At 34.3% G+C, this 20,100-nt stretch overlaps 1 protein-coding gene across 1 annotated transcript in view; it reads left to right on the forward strand.

Annotated features, from left to right (window-relative positions):
- Positions 1 to 20,100, forward strand: part of Chc (clathrin heavy chain) — a 99,723-nt gene that overhangs the window by 41,793 nt on the left and 37,830 nt on the right. The window contains exons 8-18 of the mRNA XM_081768610.1: positions 899 to 1,075; positions 3,717 to 3,842; positions 8,678 to 8,866; positions 9,501 to 9,683; positions 11,532 to 11,669; positions 12,261 to 12,372; positions 14,705 to 14,862; positions 15,530 to 15,676; positions 16,341 to 16,559; positions 17,826 to 18,091; positions 18,878 to 19,027. Coding sequence (XP_081624736.1) covers positions 899 to 1,075; positions 3,717 to 3,842; positions 8,678 to 8,866; positions 9,501 to 9,683; positions 11,532 to 11,669; positions 12,261 to 12,372; positions 14,705 to 14,862; positions 15,530 to 15,676; positions 16,341 to 16,559; positions 17,826 to 18,091; positions 18,878 to 19,027 — 1,865 coding nt within the window. The remainder of the gene's footprint in view (positions 1 to 898; positions 1,076 to 3,716; positions 3,843 to 8,677; positions 8,867 to 9,500; positions 9,684 to 11,531; positions 11,670 to 12,260; positions 12,373 to 14,704; positions 14,863 to 15,529; positions 15,677 to 16,340; positions 16,560 to 17,825; positions 18,092 to 18,877; positions 19,028 to 20,100) is intronic.

A 20,100-nucleotide genomic window follows, 5' to 3' on the forward strand; every position in this document is an offset into this window, starting at 1 on the left:
CATCATGAGGCCATGAAAACTCAATGGTAAAGCGCTTGCCTGTGGTTCGTGGTGTCCTTGGTTCAATCTCCGGCAAAGTAAGATTGTAGACATGTGCGTGGGTTTTCTCGGGGTACTCCAGTTTCCTCCCACATTCTTATCCATCAATTCATCCATTGCCATTCACTTGCCTCAATCATCCGTCTCGCTTAGCCAAAAGGGCATAATCGGCGGACGTTAAACTGAAAGGTTTCATTTCACTTTCAAACACTTCAAATGCAGTTTTCAAGCGTTCAGATTGCACGTAACTTTTATTGAGTTTGCTCTTACTTTGAATACCTCCTATGTATTTATGAACAAACAAACGATTTCGTTATTATACGATGTTCAAAAAGTCAAATTTAGAAATACTTAGGTACGTGAAAAGGTTTTATTACTTCTACACATTTCTGTATATGGAGAGAAACTGTTGTTTAGCTTTTATCTTCAGAACTCTTATATTAAAGATATTAGTTATTTTGGCTCACATAAGGTTTTTGTATTTTGAAAGAATGTACAATCAGCGGCAAAAAACCTGCAACATAATCATGTAAGTTTATTGTGAAATGACGAAGTCTTTTGCTCCAAAATAAGTGTTCAGGGGAGGACGCCGAGGTTTATCCTGGCGTGATTCGTGCCACTTAGACGCTATGTTGATTCCCTGTGCTGTTAGGCGTAGTATCACAAAAAACTTACATTCTCATGTTGCAGGTTTTTTGCCGCGGATTGTACCATAAATTCATGTTACGGGACAGTTATTCAAAATCTTTATTTACTGTGATTTGTTGTACATAGCAGCATAATCAAAGGAATAGTAGTCGTTTTGCATGACTAAACTAGTTTAAAATTCTATATAATTATTTTTTATATTTAATTTCAGGTACTATCTGTCAGTGTTGAGGAAGATAACATCATTCCTTATATAAACAGTGTACTGCAAAATCCGGATCTAGCTCTGAGAATGGCTGTTAGGAATAATTTAGCAGGCGCTGAAGATCTATTTGTTAGAAAATTCAATATGTTATTCCAGAATGGACAATACGCCGAAGCAGCAAAGGTTAGTTGTATGTGTATCAACAGTGTGATTTGTAAGCTCACCAGACAGAAAAATTAGGGTCATACCTATCTAGAACAGCGTTATTTCTACCGTTCTAGATGGCGTTTCACTGGTAACATGTTACTTAATGAACTTAACCACCACTATGTATTAGCATCTTACGGAAACAGCTTAAGATAGGTCAAAGTAAAGATGTAACATAATGTAGAAAAGGGGCATTTGTTGTTGAGCATGCATAGGTATACAGTAAATTGTTACCGTATTAGTTTATCAAAGCAGAGTGTCGAACGTTTCTACAGAGAACTTCTAATAAGAGTGTGAACCCAAAATTGAATCAGAATTGGGCGCAAGAAAATCTTAACCCAGATGGACTACGGACTAATTTCACGCCTGTTCAAGAGAAGTATTTCACGAATCCAAGGAATTGATGCAAATCCATTCCAACCAATTAAAAAAAAAGTTGCGAAGGAAATTTTAAAATGGACGTTCGAAATCTAGTACTGTGAAAGAGAGAACTTCTCACTGGTACGTAAAGTTGCAAGTCTTCAATAGACTCAAGAGCATACATTGTAGTGTTACAAGCTGCAGACAGTATTTTCCGACGATTCGCGTTTTTGTTTGTTCGTATTTCAATGAAGCAAGGTATCGGGACACTGAAAGTCAGTGAAGCCTTTTACCTGCAGTGCGTGATTGAAGCTAGAGGAAGTTCTGTGATAGTGTTGTGGGAATACTTTTTTTTTAAGATTTAATTTTATTATTTTTATTTATCGACTTTGTCCACTCAGACAGGTAAGTGTTAACATAAACCAGCTTTTTTATTTGAATATTCATAGTAACCAGGCATCATGATTCAGTGGACTCCCCCATCTTCCAAGATGACATGGTTTGTGCCTACAGCTCTAAATAAATTTTATGCTTTAGAGGAACATTTAGATTTTGGCGCACGAAGTTCAGATTTATATGCAGTTGAAAATCCGTTGGACAATTTGTAGCAACTGGTATAATCCAAAAATATAAATTCCCGTATTTACTTGACTGAGATCTACTGATAAGCTGATAGTTTTGCGGCATACTTGCAACACCTTATGAAGTCACATTATACAGAATCAGGCTAGAAGCGATGATGTCTTGGATTGGGAGGGTGGGTAAACTATTTGTCCGGAGTGCGTATAAACTGCATGAAATTTGAAATATGAGTGTTGAGGACTTGTGTAGTTTGCACCTAAACAATAAACAATAAGTGATCCTACAGCAGTAGTGCTATTCAGAAGCAAGCATAATAATAATAATAGTAAAAAAGAAAGTTAATGGAATTCGTGACACGTTTCCCTACCGTAAATTCAAATAAAAACCTGAAATCATATGAGTATGAGACAAAATAGTAAGATGTATAACAATAACAAATGTTGCTCTTTCAGTATCGTGCATACCGAATTCAGTATGCAGTAGAAGCACACTAGTGTTTGTTTTCCGCCATTATGGAAAGGCAGCACTGATATCTGGTTTTTCACGTCGTTTGAGCGCACAATTTTGTAATGACTCAGCAATGATTTTACTCTTTTCAAAGAGAAATAGGTGGTTTGTTATACGTAATTTGGTTATGCTTATGATATTATGAATACACGTTAGTTTATTATGCTCTTGATAGCAAATCCTTTTAGATGTATTTTGAGATAAATAAAAGGACCAAGCTTTAATTTGATGTGATAGATTTTGACATTAACTTAATGAGTTGACTGTTTGTGTAAAACGTTTGTGTTGGAGGAAGTATGATATGAAAGATTCCATAAACACACATACTTGGTATTTTACGTGATGTTGACATTTTTTGACTTAGTCTTTTAACTCTTGATAGGGGACTAATAATTTGATGTTTCAGTTTTAGTGATTGTTTTTAGTTTAAAATAAAGCTTTGGGTGTTTAAACTTTGTAAAATAATTACGTATTGTTTTATTTGTTGAGATGAACATTTCATTTGTTGAATTTTGTTTGCTAAGTTCGTAGAACTTCTCTGTGTAAACTCGCACTTCTAGCAGTCAAGTATCGGAGTGATATGGAGATGGTGTCTGTCACAAAATCCAGTCACTTGTTGCGCCATCCTGAATTTTCCTAAGATTTTATACTCGGATTTTTGCTGAGGTTCATACCCTAAGTACCCATGGTTACAACAGATAGCCATGTGCAGAAGGATTTAGAAAGTTTGACCCATAAAATTTGGTATACGAATAAAACTGAATTTTGTCAGACGTTGGAAGTTTGTCTGTGTTAGCTTTACGTGATGAAGACTATTATGTAAATCAAGCTGCCTTTAACGTAAAACAATTTTTACAGACGAGCTTATATAATAATTTAACATTTTACAAAAAAATTTTCAAAAATATGTACATAATTTTTCTTAAGTGTTTATCTTTTTAATTAAAGATTAATGCTAAAATTAAAAAATACAGCTTAAATAATATTTTTGCTGAAATTGTTACTCTAAATGCTCGTGGTTACAGTAGTTTTGCTAGTCAGTAGTTACTCATGTTTAACATGTAATACATAACCAGATTGAACCATCAGTAGATTATATTCCATAGGAAATTGGAATGTACTTTGCATTGATATAAGGGAATATGTTTGAAACTTACATTAATTACAGGTTGCAGCCAATGCGCCCAAAGGCATTCTTCGAACACCTCAAACAATCCAGAGATTTCAGCAAGTTCCTACTCCTCAAGGACAAACGTCACCACTTCTGCAGTATTTCGGAATTTTGTTGGATCAGGTATGTTTTGTCTTGACATAATAAATAACCAAATTAAGTTGTTGGTTTTGTCAATCGTATATTCAGACGAAGTTGGAAACAAGGACTCGCGAATTGAATGTGTATTATAATGACGGTTTTAGGTCATTACAGCGTGGTATCGATACAGTTTTAACATTAGGATGCTTACTCAATACTACTACGACTACTACTACTACTACTACTACTACTACTACTACTTCTATTATTATTATTTATTAGTGAAACATGCAAAGCATAAATAATAAATTTTCTAAAAGATACATTGCCTGTTATTTGTTCGTTATTGTCTTCGTATAGAACATTGTCTTCTGTGCCGAGATCGAATAGTCTTAAGACGCATGATCGACGAATTTGCTTTTCTTTGTTGAAAGCTATAATTAAACTCTACTAAATTAGAATAATATCCACTGAATTGGCAACAGTGTATCTACACGATAGCGGAAATGTACTTAATGGTGGCTTCTGGAGTTTTTTGAAAAGTTTTTCCTATTGCGTAAATAGTTTCGTCTACCAGCCGTGGTAATGATATCAATTCTAAGCCAACTGGTAAATACAGTAATTCATATGTTCAATCAGTCAAATCATCTTCGTTAGTAGGTTTTGAGAAAGTTTTGTTTGGTTACAAGATGAAGATTAAAGAATTCATTAAAAATTTCATAAATTACAGTTTCAACTTAACGCCAGCTAAGAATGAGTGACATATATATTTTTAAACGTTTTCTATAATTTTATCTACCCCAATTCTAACTATCCAATTCTAAGATTCAATATAAGAGCTCTTATCAGACTGCTCTACACAGAAGACAGTAATCACCAAAGAGAGAAGAGCTATGTTACTTTTCTCTTCGTGTAACTCCAGTTCTATCAGGTCATCTAAAAAGTATTGAATCATTTGCGTGCGAGATAGCATTAGTGTCTCATATCTTCGAGAATGAGTCACAGCGGATCAGCCTAACATCATTTGACAGCTGAAGGTAGTAGATGTGAAAGTATTTGTATAATCAGATGTGAAGTATTGCGCCGTAATGATAAGTGAACTTTCCTCAGAACTACGCCACATTTTACAATTTTATTTAAATAAAGGTGGAGATATTGCTCATACCCGTGAAGAAATTTGTGCTATTTATGAGCGAGATACGTTATCAAAAGCAACAACCAAAAAATGGTTCAGTCGCTTTCAAAATTGCCATCGCAGTGAATGACCAATCACAGCAAAAGTGGATAATTAATCTGACAAAAGTCGAGCAAGTGGCATTGAAGCGGTAATGACATCAACAATAACGTAAACATAAATCACCAGTGTTAAACCATTTGAAAAAAGCTGATTACAAAAAGAACTCGAGGTTTGGGTGCCACATGATCACTTTCTCATTTACTCGGTCAAATTTCCATATGTGAAACTACTGGAACGTAACGAACTCGAATCATTTTTGACACGGTTGATTAAGAGCGATGAAAAATGTGTAACTTACAACACAATAATGTGCGAACAAAGATCATGGCCAGAAGCAAGAAAACCCACACTGACGCCGGAAGGTTATGCTGCACGTTTGGTAGAATTCAGGGCTCCCAGCTGTGCTATTTTCCTATTTTTTCCTATATTTTGGAAATTTGGGTAAATTTGTCCCTATATATGTCCTATATTTTTCAGTGATAGAATTATTAAAAGTACAAACTAAGGGCAGTTTCAGTGATGATGCAAATTGCTACATATTAGCAATATGCTAGATATATCTTAGCATTTTTTTTTTTTCTGAGGGACTAATCACTAACCCTCACTATTATTTTTTTTTTTTTAATTTGCTTTTTCCTATCTTCCCGTATCCACTCTTTTTTTTCGTTGTTTTTGATGTGCTTACACTTGCGCAATGAAGCTTAGCTGAGGAACCTTCCCATGCTCCAGTTTCTTATAACGCAAGCTGTGTTCGCATTTTCTTTCAGCAGTGTGTGTGTGTCGGGGGGTGGGGGTGGGGGAAGGGGGCATTATTGGCCAGGCATTAAGGTGTGCTGGTATTCACCAACATATCCCAACGCGTTCCAATATTGCTGTACATAATATGCAGGGTTCCTACCGTCCTGGAAAACCTGGAAATAAAAGTTTGTCATGAAAACACCCTGAAAAAGTAATGGAAAGCAAAAAAAATGGTGAAAAATCTTGGAAATGTCCTGGAAATTATTTATGAACTGGACATGTGAAATTTATGTTGTATAACAGTTGTTAGAAGTGTATAATTTGCAGAGCTATGATGAATGAAATGCTGTTAACATTATTTATTTCAGAGGGAAATACGTTGAGCAAATAAGTCAATGTTTAATTAGATTCAAATATTTCATTACAAAAATGTTATAAATCTTTTTTTTTTTTATTTCATTCATTAGAAAGATACAAAGTTTAAAAAGTGAAAGGTTATATATACTCTTATTCTGTATTAATCTAAACCTTGTTTCTAGTTGCCCATTGGGGTGAAGGGTGGTCTTTTCTTACAATACATTTATGTATATATACCAAACTGTTCTATATTTTTTCAATGTTTTGCTGCGAGGCCTGTAGAATTGGAACCACGTATCACAATTTTTTGGCCAGAAACCACAGAAGTTCTGTAGCGATAGGATTATGGTGTTGCCGGGAAAATGGCAATGGGAACAAAATTGTTTATATAGTGTGTGCCGCGAGAATTCAAGTTACAACTGTAGTGTGCCGCAAGTTGAAAAAGGTTGGGAAACGCTGGTCTAGTGGTTCAAGTGTTGTTGTTTGTTACAAATACAGTCACTTTTATTTTTATATATATTGATAATTTGTCGCACTAGAAAACAGGTATTTGTTTACGTACAAAATTTTGCACATAAAGTTTATATTAAAGTGTGTATTCGAATAATGGTAATTATATGTCTTAATGAGTATTAGTGAAATTTGTCTAGTGCTCTTTCCTTTAATAAGTAATTTGGTTACAATTAACAACATTTCACCTGATCAAAGAGCACGTTAAGAACTCAGTTTCATTCAAGAGCCTTATTTGTTGCAACAAAAACGCTTCATGATGGAAGATGTGTGTAAATTGTAAAAGTTTTGTAATAATGCACAACCAGGAGTAAACGACTAAAAGGCACGTAAAGGAAATGAGTGCAGACTATTAATTTTCAAGAGTAATTACAACAGTTTTATTTTCAAACGCTTTTTTTTTTTTTTTTTTAATTCACAATATTCAAATTTCTCAACTTACATTTTTCACACGTTCGAGGAAAAAAAAAAGTTTCGTTACTAGTAAAACTAACCTAATAAAAAGATTATTTTCCCAATTTTTCCGGAAGGAAACCGGGAAAAAACTGTTTTTCACCAGCAGGTTCAAAATTTCCGGAAATTTTACAATACTAGGCACGACAATGACTTCTCTTGTGTTGCAGTGCTTCCCGCGAAGTGATCCCGCATTTTAACGAAAGATCGTTTCACGAAGCCCAAAAACATTGAGCACTGTGTTCATGTGTCACTTCAATCTTAATCCACGTATGTTAATCTTTTCGAAACATATTGTTATGGCGCTTCCACTTTACTGCTCTATTTTACGTCACTGCTTGTTTTGACAGAATACCACTCCGTCATTCGCCACACTTTACCGCCTCTCACATTCTTATCAGCTTAAGTTTTGCAGTATTAAGGTAGCCCTCTGACGTAAGAACAGCGTTGCTACTACTTGTTATCCAACCTATGTAAATGTATTCCCAATTTTCACTTCCAAACGCTCAATACTTTTTGAACAACCTGGTATATACTTCGATTCATGGACAATAATTATTCATTGTACTGACATAGTACTTTTCATACAGAATTATTTTAGCATCTGCTAACTTCGTATATTCACTGTTGTGTACTAATACATATGTTACGGGACTAACACTAATTTCGAAGTTTTCCATCTTGGAGCATACAAAAACAGTATGAACTGTATAGTTCTAGAAAATTGAGTAAAAACGTGACAGTTCCGGGAGTCGAATCACAGTTCAAGTAATCTGTTTGTTACCTTTTCTCATATGACTCGACTGTGAAAGGTGAATCATCAGTGTGGGCATAGACTCGGGGTTATTAAGTACAAGTCGTGCTCTTTGTACACAACCACTAACCAACAAATATTCAATATTGTAATTACTTCTAATAATTCGAGGTACGGTATTTGCATTGTAGCCTTTTACGGAACACTAATAAGGATGAGTTAGAGAATTTAGGAACTACATATGATGTAAATTTAGACAGACTCCTACCTTTATGGAAAGAAAAGAAAGAAAAAACTAGAACTTCAATTCTTGTTACACATTATATTTTTTTATGATTGTAAACAGTCGAGCTAAAATTTAATGGTAAACAATGCAAAAATGTTAATGTTGAGGTCGAACTTGTAGTTCCAGATTCTTAAACTCATCTTTGTGTTCTGTATAAGGATCAGTACAAGTAGCCAAAATTTAGGTTCAATTACAACATTGAACACTGCTGCATTATCATAACAGATTAAGTTGTAGTACAATCCATTGCTGAACCAATTTCAAGTTCGGGGAGACGGATTGAATAGTAAGCTGGGGATAGGGGTTTGATTTTTTTTCCTCCTAGTTACTTTCTCAGTCTTCGAATTTGATTTACATCGTACAGGACATGGAGTAAAAATAAATCTAGTTGTTTCTTCGATTCCTTACACTATGTAGAATGCAAATACAGCGATGTAGCTATATTTTCATTGAATAATTTTTGTCTGCTAAATTGTCTTAAGATATACTATAGGTAGAAAAGTTGATATCTAAAGCTGCTTTACTTCCTTTGTTTTTCATAGGGTCAATTAAACAAGTACGAATCCCTTGAGTTGTGTAGACCAGTGTTACAACAAGGTAGAAAACAATTATTGGAAAAATGGTTGAAAGAAGATAAACTGGAGTGTTCGGAAGAATTAGGAGATTTAGTGAAACAAGCCGATCCAACGTTAGCACTGTCCGTATATCTTCGTGCAAATGTTCCTAATAAGGTATGTATTAGAAAGAACTTCTATATATACACACACTACTTGAACTCTTTTAAACATAGCAAAAATTGAACATTTGAAGTTCTGGATTTCATTTACCTCTGGCTACGAGAAGGATTTGTTCCATTTCCTTCTCAGTAGTTCAGTAGTGCTCCATTCCTTTCTCACTAGTTCAGTATTTATTGAAGTGTAAAATGTTCATGCTACAAGAGGAAATGATAATAATCCCTCTTATTTTTTTGATATTGCATTGTACGAACATCTTACTTAATGGGTAGTTTCTTGTGAAAAATACAATGCAAATTAAGATAATCAGAAAGATCGTAGGAAAGATGCTGAAAACAAAATTCTGAAATGGGTAGAAATTTCGAGATAGAATGCTTTTATTATTTTTCAGTATTTCCAATAAGCATGTTCTGTTTGGAGTGGCAGTAAGAGTATATGTAATATGAATCCTTGTCACACTAGGTAGGTTCTTTCTTTCTGATCAGATAACATAGGGCTTTCAACATAAAAATGACACTAACACACCTCGTCTGTCTTCGAAGATCCTTACTACGTGAATTTCCATTGTTGTAACACCCTTCTGTACAGTAATTTTATAAACCAATTTATTTTGCATATTTATTTCTTATAGGTAATACAATGTTTCGCAGAAACAGGCCAGTTTCAGAAGATAGTTCTGTATGCGAAGAAAGTGGGTTTTACACCAGATTACATATTTCTGTTGCGAAATGTCATGCGGATGAACCCTGACCAAGGAGTTGCTTTCTCTCAGATGCTTGTGCAAGATGATGAGCCGCTTGCTGATATTAACCAGGTAAGCTCTCCGCGTATCTCAGCTTTTCTTTAAAAAAGTTTTTCATTTTATTGAAACTGTGTTGCTTGATGATGTAAACTACGTATTGTTATACGAGGGGTGACTGGAAAGTTTTAAGCCTTAGGAAACTATAGTAGGTACAGATTTGATAATGCCTTAATTTTTGAACATAATCAATGTCTTGTACATCAACATATTTGCTCCAGCGGTGCTAAAGTGCCATTATTCCAGTAAACATACATCAGGTCGTGGGATACAAACTCCCTTACGGCTGTTATGACGTCAGTATTACTTGCAAAACATCATCCATCCAGAGCTTTAGATTCGAGAACAAATTGAAATGTGAGGGGAGAGAGGGAACAGATCTGGAATAGGGTGGATGAGGAATGGGTTCAAATCCGCGTTCATGAATAATTGCTATGGCTTCAGGCTGTAATGTGGCCTGGAGCATTGTCATGATGCTAGAGAAGTGTAGTTAGTTCCCGATTGTTTCTATTGAGACCTTTTTTTTTTTTCTTTGAGTCCTTGAGCTTTTTTTTCTTTTTCTTTCTTTCCTCCTGTCATTATAATACAGTCTTGTGTTCTCTTTGAAGTTAATCAATCAATACCACAACTCGAAAATCCCTAAAAACTAATGTCATATCCTTGCCAACAGAACTGACATTTGCCTTGTTTGGACTAGGGGATAAAGGGTGTTTTCACGGTTTGAATTGTTTGGTTCTGAGCTGATAGTGATGAACCTAGCATTCATCCCGCACGAGAAAATTGTTCACATTATACAGTTACACATTGTTCAATGAAATGGTATATAAGAGTTCGCTTTTGTTCAAGTCAGAACATTCCCATCGAGCTGAAACCGAGTTTATATACCCAACTTGTTTGTCGAGTTTAGTCTCCGATCTTGAATGGTAATATCAAGAACGAGGGAAATGTTCTCCTGAGTGTAGCACTTGCTTTCCTTCACGTCGGTTCATCTTCAACACTCATCCTACCATGGTTGAATTCTTGGACCCATGGTGGCATATTCCCTAAGATTCATCTAAAGTAGTGACTATATTGTGGTGGATACCGGACGTTGATAGTTCTTTCAATTGCAAATACTTTGAGAACCCACTTTTCGATTGTTCAATTTTCCGAACTTCAGACATCTGTCTCACTTCAAGGACCTGCCAAACACAAAAGAAATTGCTTAGAACCGTGACATTGGTACATGGTGCAAACAAAGATTGTATTATTATGAGACGCACATTTTTTTCTATTCTAGCTTATTTATTATCTGCGTTAGGCCCAGAATTTATCAGTCACCTCTTGTAACTGAATTTATTTAAGTAGAAGCAATAATTTCCACTTCTTAAATGCATTTCTGTACTGATGGCACTCGAGCTATCAAACTAATTTTTAGTTGGAAGTATTGCGTAATAATACAGAGACAAATACAATAGATTGAATGAAAATATACTATTGTAAAGTCTAATATTATATTGCAGCATAATCAGCAATAGTAAGTACACTCTAACAACTTAGTGTAGTTTTTCTGACTCTCAACTTTAATAATTTTTGTTGTGTTGTTGTTGTTTTATCTTTTAGTGCCAGTCTTAAATTCAAATTACGTTCGGATTTTTCTTTTCTTTTTAAAAATGTGTTTAGAATGTTCACTTAATTATCCTTTATTTCAGTTACCGTAAATATGGCTCAAGTAATATGCTTCTCCGAAAAAGATCCTTTAGTCATGTTTCTTACCGGCTGAAGTAATAAATCATTAGTTTTAGAAAACTAGATAAACTTTGCAAATACTATATTAGGGTTAAATTCATAACTACTGACTTTTTTTCTTTTTTTTTTCTTCAGATCGTAGACATATTTATGGAGCAAAATATGGTGCAGCAATGTACAGCGTTTTTGCTTGATGCCTTAAAAAATAATAGACCTTCCGAAGGACCGCTTCAGACACGATTACTTGAAATGAATTTGATGTCTGCTCCTCAGGTGAGTTTAGTACAAAAATATTTATTTATTCATACTGTTAAACTTCAAGGGGAAAAAAAAAACCAGATTTTGTTTGTAACAAAGGAGAGATTAAGTTACTAACTTTGATAGCAAGTTATTTAGTTTATATATATATATATATATATATATATATATATATATATATATATATATATATATATAAATTTTTTTTAGCTGCAAGTTTCGTTAAACTTGTTATTGGGGATAAGTAAGTTCTGTGGGATAAGGTTCATATTTGAGTAACGAAGGGGCAAATGGCTGGTTCCAGTGAATAACCGACTAAGTCGTTTCTTGAGATTGTACAGATATAAGCTTCTTTTGGTGAGTTCTACATTGCGTAGAAGCGGCTAAGGCGAATTCATAATGTTACAGCATTTGGTTATGTCAAAATTAGCCAGAGAACTGCTGTAAAATATACCTTTAAACTGCTCTCCTGTAAAATATACTTTTCCCGACTTAGCTGGTTATTCACTGGAATCAGCCAAATATCAATAAACTTCAAAACGTAGAAGCAAACCATAGATAAAATTTATAAGCTGATTGTCCAATAAATTAATTTGTATGTTGTAGGTTGCAGATGCCATTCTTGGAAATCAAATGTTTACCCATTACGATCGGGCACATATTGCCCAGCTTTGCGAGAAAGCTGGTTTGCTGCAGAGAGCATTGGAACATTATACTGGTAAGTATAGTATTGTCTGTTATTTAAAAACCTACATTAGTATGCAACATTAAAGAACAAACTAAAAGCAGACTAATTCGTTGGAATTCTGTACATGTAACACAAAATAATATAAAACGAAAGAAACATGACACCATAAGGAATGTACCACCAAAGAAAGGGGGAGGGGAGAAAAATTGACTTACCATAAAGTGTAATGATGTATGAATACCGATGTCGCGATTGTGCAAGATGTATTTAATACATGTGATGATCGAAATACTGTACACTTCTTGTCACAAAACCCTAGAAAGTCTTCTAGAGGCTCCGAAAAAATTACCCTAGTTTCTTACGATTTCCCTAAGATTTGACTCATTTTGGCTGCATTTTTACAGACATGTATGGAAATTGAACGATAATATTGCAATATCATCATAAGTAGTCTGCCATTATTGACCTGAGAAGCTCCCATGCTCCTCAATTGGTCTCCTTTGCCCCGTCCCTCTTTCCTGCCACCATACCCTCTAGCACGTCTCACGATACAATTCTTTCTTACCCAATGTTCCAACCAGTTTCTATTCTTCTTCTCAATAATATCTAAAACTTCTTTTCTGCCTTACCATTTCCAACACCCTCTTATTCATTTTCAGCTCGATCCAACTAATTCTCTCCATTCTTCTCCACACTCACATTTCGAAAGGTTTCCAGTCTTTTTTCATTTTTGCGTAATGTCCATATTTCTGCCCTATACAGTACAATATTCCACACGAAGCATTTTATCAGTCGTTTTCTCAACTCTTTATTCAAGGTTTCATAAAATAGACTTTTCTTCTTAACGACTTCTTGTGCCATTCCTATCCTTTTCACGTTCGCACTATTAATACTACCAGGTATCGAAAACTAGTCATTTTATATTTTATTATATTACCCTGTTATATTTTTCCCCTCCTCCTTTTATATTTGAAACTGATCCCTTTGTTCCAATCAGCATGGCTTTTGTTTCTCTGATATTAATTTTCAACCCATATTCTTCACAGCCCTTCCTCAAGTTTTTCAACATCTTATTGATTTTCTTTTCATATTCCGTCACAAGTGCCATTTCATCTGCAAACCGTATACACCTAATTATTCTACCTCGTACCATATTTTATTCTTTTTTGTTTGGTGTTGGACGTATTTTGTGATACTGCGTACAATATCATTAGGTTGGTGCGAATAAAATTTCCCCCTCTCCTCCAATGCAACGTTTGCAAAGGAAGGCATTAATGAATATTGTAATCAGGGGACTCTTTAACACCTGATTATTCAAAATAGTTGCCGTTTGCTACCACACTTGCCATCGCGCAGCCAACGATTGGATTCCATAGCAAAAGAAGTCTGGAATGTGCGATGCGAAGGCGGCTTCAATCATCGTGAGAACTCTTCTTCAAGAAGGGATCGAAGTGCCGAAAGAGAGGCAATAATCGGAAGAACTGCAACGTCCTTTAAACGTCACATGGGCATGTATTTTCGTACAAAATAAGTCTGTTAATTATGACACCATGTTTGACCATTGGTGGATGTTTGGGACAATTTGGATTGCATTTCGTAGAGTTACGGACTAACGATCGACAGTGATGTTTTTCGGACACTGTTTTGGACGTTGATCATGACCCACCATTGTCTTGACTACAGTTGTAGAAGATCCATATTTCATCAGAAGTGACAATCCGATACAAAGGAAATCTTCCAAGTCATTCCATGCACTCAGAGGATTACACACCTCCGGACGGCGATTCTTGTTGGTCGGTGTCAACTCAATGTGACACTTATGATTCCCAAAGTTTTCCACCTTACCAATTGAACAGAGCTACCAAACGACAGTGGTATGGTGTATGCCTAACTTGTCTGGAATAGCACGAACTCTTCCGAGGGTCTGCTTCCATGGCGTTTCTGAGCAGCTCTTCCGAACATGCAGGTCGGTGCTGATACGGATAATTTTCCAATGCTGTATTACCGGAACGAAGTTTGAGGAACTATAACGGGGGATGGTGGCGTTCATTCACCATTCCTGGTTCAAGTGCGCTTTTTTGCTTGCTGAACAGAATTTCCCAGAAGTCGAGATGATCATTTGCAGATGTGTGCTCTTCATGGTGCGCTTTCATATGACCCTGTTCAACAGCCACTACCTCCTAACTATGGAAGTATTCTAGCCTGTTTGTTGTACATGTGCTGAGTTTGTGGCGTTCGATGCTTGAGTATCCCTATGTTGTGTTGCTTAGTTTCCCACCAGACGGCAAAGCTGGGATTTCATTCGCATCAACCTAATATCTAGTCTTGAACTTGTATGATTTAATATTTTACTCTATTACAGATTTGTATGATATTAAGAGAGCTGTTGTCCATACACATCTTCTGAATCCAGAATGGCTAGTAGGCTATTTCGGTACACTGTCCGTGGAAGACTCACTGGAATGCTTAAAAGCAATGCTTCAAGCTAATATTAGGCAGAACCTTCAGATATGTGTTCAGGTTAGTTCACTTGACTTCTGTCTTGCAGTAAATTGTATATTGAAAAGGATATTTTAACAGGAGTGTATTTTAACAATAACGGTATTTTAAGAGAGTATTCAGTAGGTAATACTGAATATATGCTATTGCTTTTTAGTACTGATGTCTGAACATAGTGTTGCGATTACATGTAATAAAAAGTACTACTACGTTTAAAAGTAATTGCAATGAGTAAACTACCATGTATTTTCAGTCATTGTATCTAAGTTAATCTGAAGGCTTTTTAGAACAGGATATATGCAGTTCTTTGTTGCTTTTAAACGTTAAATGCATATATTTTAGAATCGTAAAGAACTGAGTGTTTTTAGTTATTCACTATCTGCAATTTCAGTTATTGTGAAATTTTTATCTTAGTCACTCTTAGGAGTAGGATGGTAGAAGAATATTGTTAGCATGCTTTTTTTTAAAGAAAAATAATTTTGGAATTCAAACAAATTCTAAAGATATGAAAGTAAACAGAGTTCCTCTGACGTTCAGTTAGTTAAGGGTTGGACTGTATTTGACAGTGTTTTACATGTTGCTTAGCCTAATGAAGTAAAAGTATAGCTTGCATTGAATATCATGAAGAGGAACATATGTTTTAAGAAAACGTAGTTTCAATGTTTGACTTAAAAATATTTATTTGTAGATTGCCACCAAGTATCACGAGCAGCTAACTACAAAAGCTCTGATCGATCTCTTCGAGTCATTCAAAAGTTACGAAGGGCTGTTCTACTTTTTGGGATCAATAGTCAATTTCAGCCAGGATCAGGAAGTTCACTTCAAGTACATTCAGGTAATTAGTTACGAAAAATAATTTTCACGATTTGTAACATGGTATATAGTAGTAGGAATTTACTAATTATAGTGCTTAAGCTTATAATGCTACATTCCCAATTTGTTTGTGGTTTAATTAGCCTAAAATACTTTAAATTATGTATATTCTTGAAAACAATTAAGGATTTTTTTTTTTTTAAGTGTAATGCTATGTTTAGTAAGGTACATAGTTATTAATGTTAATTTTTGTTTCTCGTAATGTACTTTTCTACATTCTAGTTATATATATATATATATTGCACATTAAAAAAAAATCAATTATTCAATTGTGCACCAAACTGTTTTGTCAAGTAAAAATAAGTAAACTAGTGAGTCGAAAAGTATAATAGTAAAATGTTTAGGATCAACTCAATGGAAAAAAAAATCTAGTTGAGCTTTTGCTTGGCAGGATGATCTTACACGAATTAGTTTATTAGTTGTATGTTGAATGACAATGTTGAAAACGTAGACCGAACTTTCGTTTCCTTACAGCGGTACATTTGAAATAATGTCTGTTGTATTAAAAAGCTATTAGAAATTTCAACAGAATTAGAATAATAAAGTAATAAATTTAATTTAATAAGCAAATATTGATTTTTTTCTTTCTTTTTAATGTTGTATTTAAATATTGTTTTCGTTCCTAGGCGGCATGCAAAACAGGACAGATCAAGGAAGTGGAAAGAATCTGTCGAGAATCAAACTGCTACAATCCAGAAAGAGTGAAAAATTTCCTAAAAGAAGCGAAGTTAACTGACCAATTGCCTTTAATAATAGTGTGCGACCGCTTTGACTTCGTACATGACCTAGTGCTTTATTTGTATAGAAATAATCTACAAAAATACATAGAAATTTACGTACAAAAGGTATGTATGAAATTATCTAGTATGTATGTATAATTTTATAGGTTGGAAAATTTGCGTAATTAATCATTTAGAAATAAGCTATTCCAATCAGTAACTTCATTAAAATGTTTTCGAAGGGAATACACAAGTCGGAAAAAACATGGGATCAGTTGTAAAGGTCTATAAGTAACGATGATAACTTTTCTTTTTTCTTTCTTCTTAATATATGGAGAGGATTTTGTACTGGCTCTACTATGGTACATCTACTGTAAGTATATAATATGGGAGTAGTATACAGAATTGAGACTTTGAAGGGAAATACAGTAGTCGTTATAATAACTTCGTAATGGTAAACTACTGCATTTGGTCCATGGTATGGCAGTGTATCAAATGTCTCGATACTTTAGTCAATATGCTTTAATGAATCAAGGCTTTGATTTTCAGCGACTAAGTTCTACGTACAAATCATGACCAGTAGCGAGGCGTACTACGAAGTCTTGCGGTCAAATATGTTTACTTTCGTATAATTTAATTCCTAGTTTTCTAATAGAATTTATATATATATATATATATATATATATATATATATATATATATATATATAAAATATGGAAGGGAAACTCATTACAAAACTTTAATGATCTGGAGACTAGCGTACTACCGTAGTTTGTTTGATACGTGCCGGAAATATCGTTACAAATATGGACTGACTTTATATAACTAAAATTTCCCAAATCCCGTTAGAAGATACAGTAGCCTAATATGTTCAGTCCGCGCGAAGTAGTTTGTTATGCTTTGTTCGTGTTAAATTTATGCAGCGGTTCTCAGTAGCAGTACTGATTTATGGGGTTTTCCAGTCTTGCATGCATGAGAAAGTATCGTTTGGATAGATGTAATTTCTGTTTCGTACTGCTTAGTGTATACAGTTATAAGTGTGCATGATTGAAGTCTTTTACAACTGGTAGACTCATTTACTACTGCGAGAATTGTTAGATTTTGATGCCGTGACGTATATTTTCTCTATTTGGACGCAGTGGTTCATGTGGTAAGTGTAGTCCTCGTTTACGACAGTTACTACTGTAGTTAAATAAAACTAAGGATGAGCTGAACACTTTGTTCTCGGAATACCTTATATTTAGTACTGTTGAGAATAATAATTAAATCTTTAGCTTCGTGATGATACTTAGTAATTTGTGAAAGCGGGTTCGTAATATCAAACTTCATTTTTCAGAGAACTGTTCGAGTCGTTTTACTTTCTCCAGTACAGATTTGATATTTTTCTCGTAGGTAAATCCATCTCGTTTACCAGTAGTTATCGGAGGCTTGTTAGATGTTGACTGTTCAGAAGATATAATTAAGAATCTAATCCTGGTGGTTCGAGGACAATTCTCAACAGATGAATTGGTCGAAGAGGTGGAAAAGCGAAATAGACTTAAGTTACTCCTCCCATGGCTTGAGTCTCGTGTTCATGAAGGATGTGTGGAACCAGCTACACACAATGCTTTGGCGAAAATATATATTGACAGTAACAACAACCCAGAAAGGTTTCTTAAGTAAGTATTTGAGTATTCTGTTAAGTTATTGATCTTTTAAAATTCCTTGATAAGATATCTTCATTTGAATCACGACACTTAGTACCCCAGTTCACGGAACTTGCGACTTCAGTCTCAACATTTGTGAACTCTGAATGAATTGTTCTTCATCTCATTATTTCGACTGACCGTTTCGAATATACTGCTCAACCATTTAATCAAAACTCTTAAACTTCTTAGTTTCTTCTCTGTGGTAATCATACATTTTTCATTGTGTTGATTTTGTTCGACTTTCACTTATGCACCCTTGCATTTTTTTTTTTTTTTTTTATTTATTGTCTGTTCTTGTTACCGTATATTTTCTTAAAAGTTAAATTCTGCATGTATCCCCATTAAAATAACCTGTCGGAAGTAAAACTCTTACGGAATTCAAACAAGAAGTCAATATATTATCGCTCTGAATAGCAAGTTACAATAGCAAGAACAAAGAACAACTCCTAATGAATTCACAGAAAGTAGCATTCTGAACACAACGTAAGAAATAGCTACGAAAAAACAGTTAATACTTCATTCATCCAGATTATTCTTGAAATTATTAAAATACTTGTATCGAGTTTTAAGTTCATTCTGAGTGAAAAATTCGTCGTTGAACATTTATCTGATAGGTATAATCTAGAGTGCTTGCTGAATATGTTTTACTAAAAGTTGGAAAAACATAATGGATGTGCAGCATCTAATATCTAATATAATTTTGTACTCATTAAAGATAGTATGATCACATTACTCTAAAATAATTTTCTTTTTCAGGGAGAATCAATTTTACGACAGTAGAGTCGTGGGAAAGTATTGTGAGAAGAGAGATCCACACCTAGCATGTGTCGCATACGAGAGGGGTCAGTGTGACAGAGAGCTCATCAATGTTTGCAATGAAAACTCACTTTTCAAGTCGGAAGCAAGGTCAGTATGCTTCATATTATGAATTCGAGTAACAGAGTTTAATAATAATAATCTCTGCCCCATCGCCACGCTCTACATTGAATTAATTCATTATGGAGTGCCAAACCTAAATAGTGGGGCAAAATTAACATCCTTCACAGAAAGCATCTTCCTTTTTACGTAGAGTAAGGTGTGCCGAAAATGAAGGTATATGGAAATAAAAACTTCGTCTACTCATGTCTGTAGACATTTTTACTCATTGTGGGAGTGTTACAACAATCGTTCATTTGATTTAATCAGGAAACAGCTGTTGAAATATGTGCAAATAGTAGAATATGAAAAACAGTTATATATTCTTATATTTGTTAACTAAATAGTATGACTAACCTTACAGTGCCATTGTGTTACTTAGCGAAACAATTTCGAGAGCTGCTACAAATACGAAAACAAGTGAATACGCTACTCCCACGTTTGTTAGTCTCAAACTAACATTAAATGAAACAAGTTATGTACGGTTAGCCATATCATTTTAAGAAAAATGCGCCAGAAGATTTGTATACCGGTATTACTAGTTTAATTGAATTAGGCGTATATTAAAATTAAATGTGGATTTTCTTAGGCTGTTTGGAGTGTTAAATAATCTACCGCGTATTTTTGTAAATTTGTAACTTTTCAATGCATGGTGATGAAAAATGCGTTGTTTTTGTAGTTATTCATTGTATTTATTTTTGATAATTTAAGTTATACATTCAAGCAAGCTTATCCTGTCATGCACATAAAACGTAGTGGGAGTCATGAATATTGAGGTAAGAAATTGAATAGTATTATCTTCATAACTAATATATTTCGTATTGTAGGCTTGGGAGGAGCAAATTTACCTTAATCCCATTGTAGCATGTATTTTAAAAAATATATAGGGTTGGAAATTTAAAATTTTACTTTATTTCATAAATTCCCAGTTACTGAATTTTGAAATTCGAGAGGTGATTATTAATGTTCGAAAGAATTATGGTTCTATACTGTGAAGATACTTTAAATGTACTTAACAAATTTTCATGCAATTTATTTTAAATAGAAATTAGAACTTAAATTTC

This window comes from Thermobia domestica, chromosome 8 (genome assembly GCF_964235325.1).
Source record: "Thermobia domestica chromosome 8, izTheDome1.hap1.1, whole genome shotgun sequence".
Taxonomy (NCBI): Eukaryota; Metazoa; Arthropoda; class Insecta; order Zygentoma; family Lepismatidae; genus Thermobia; species Thermobia domestica.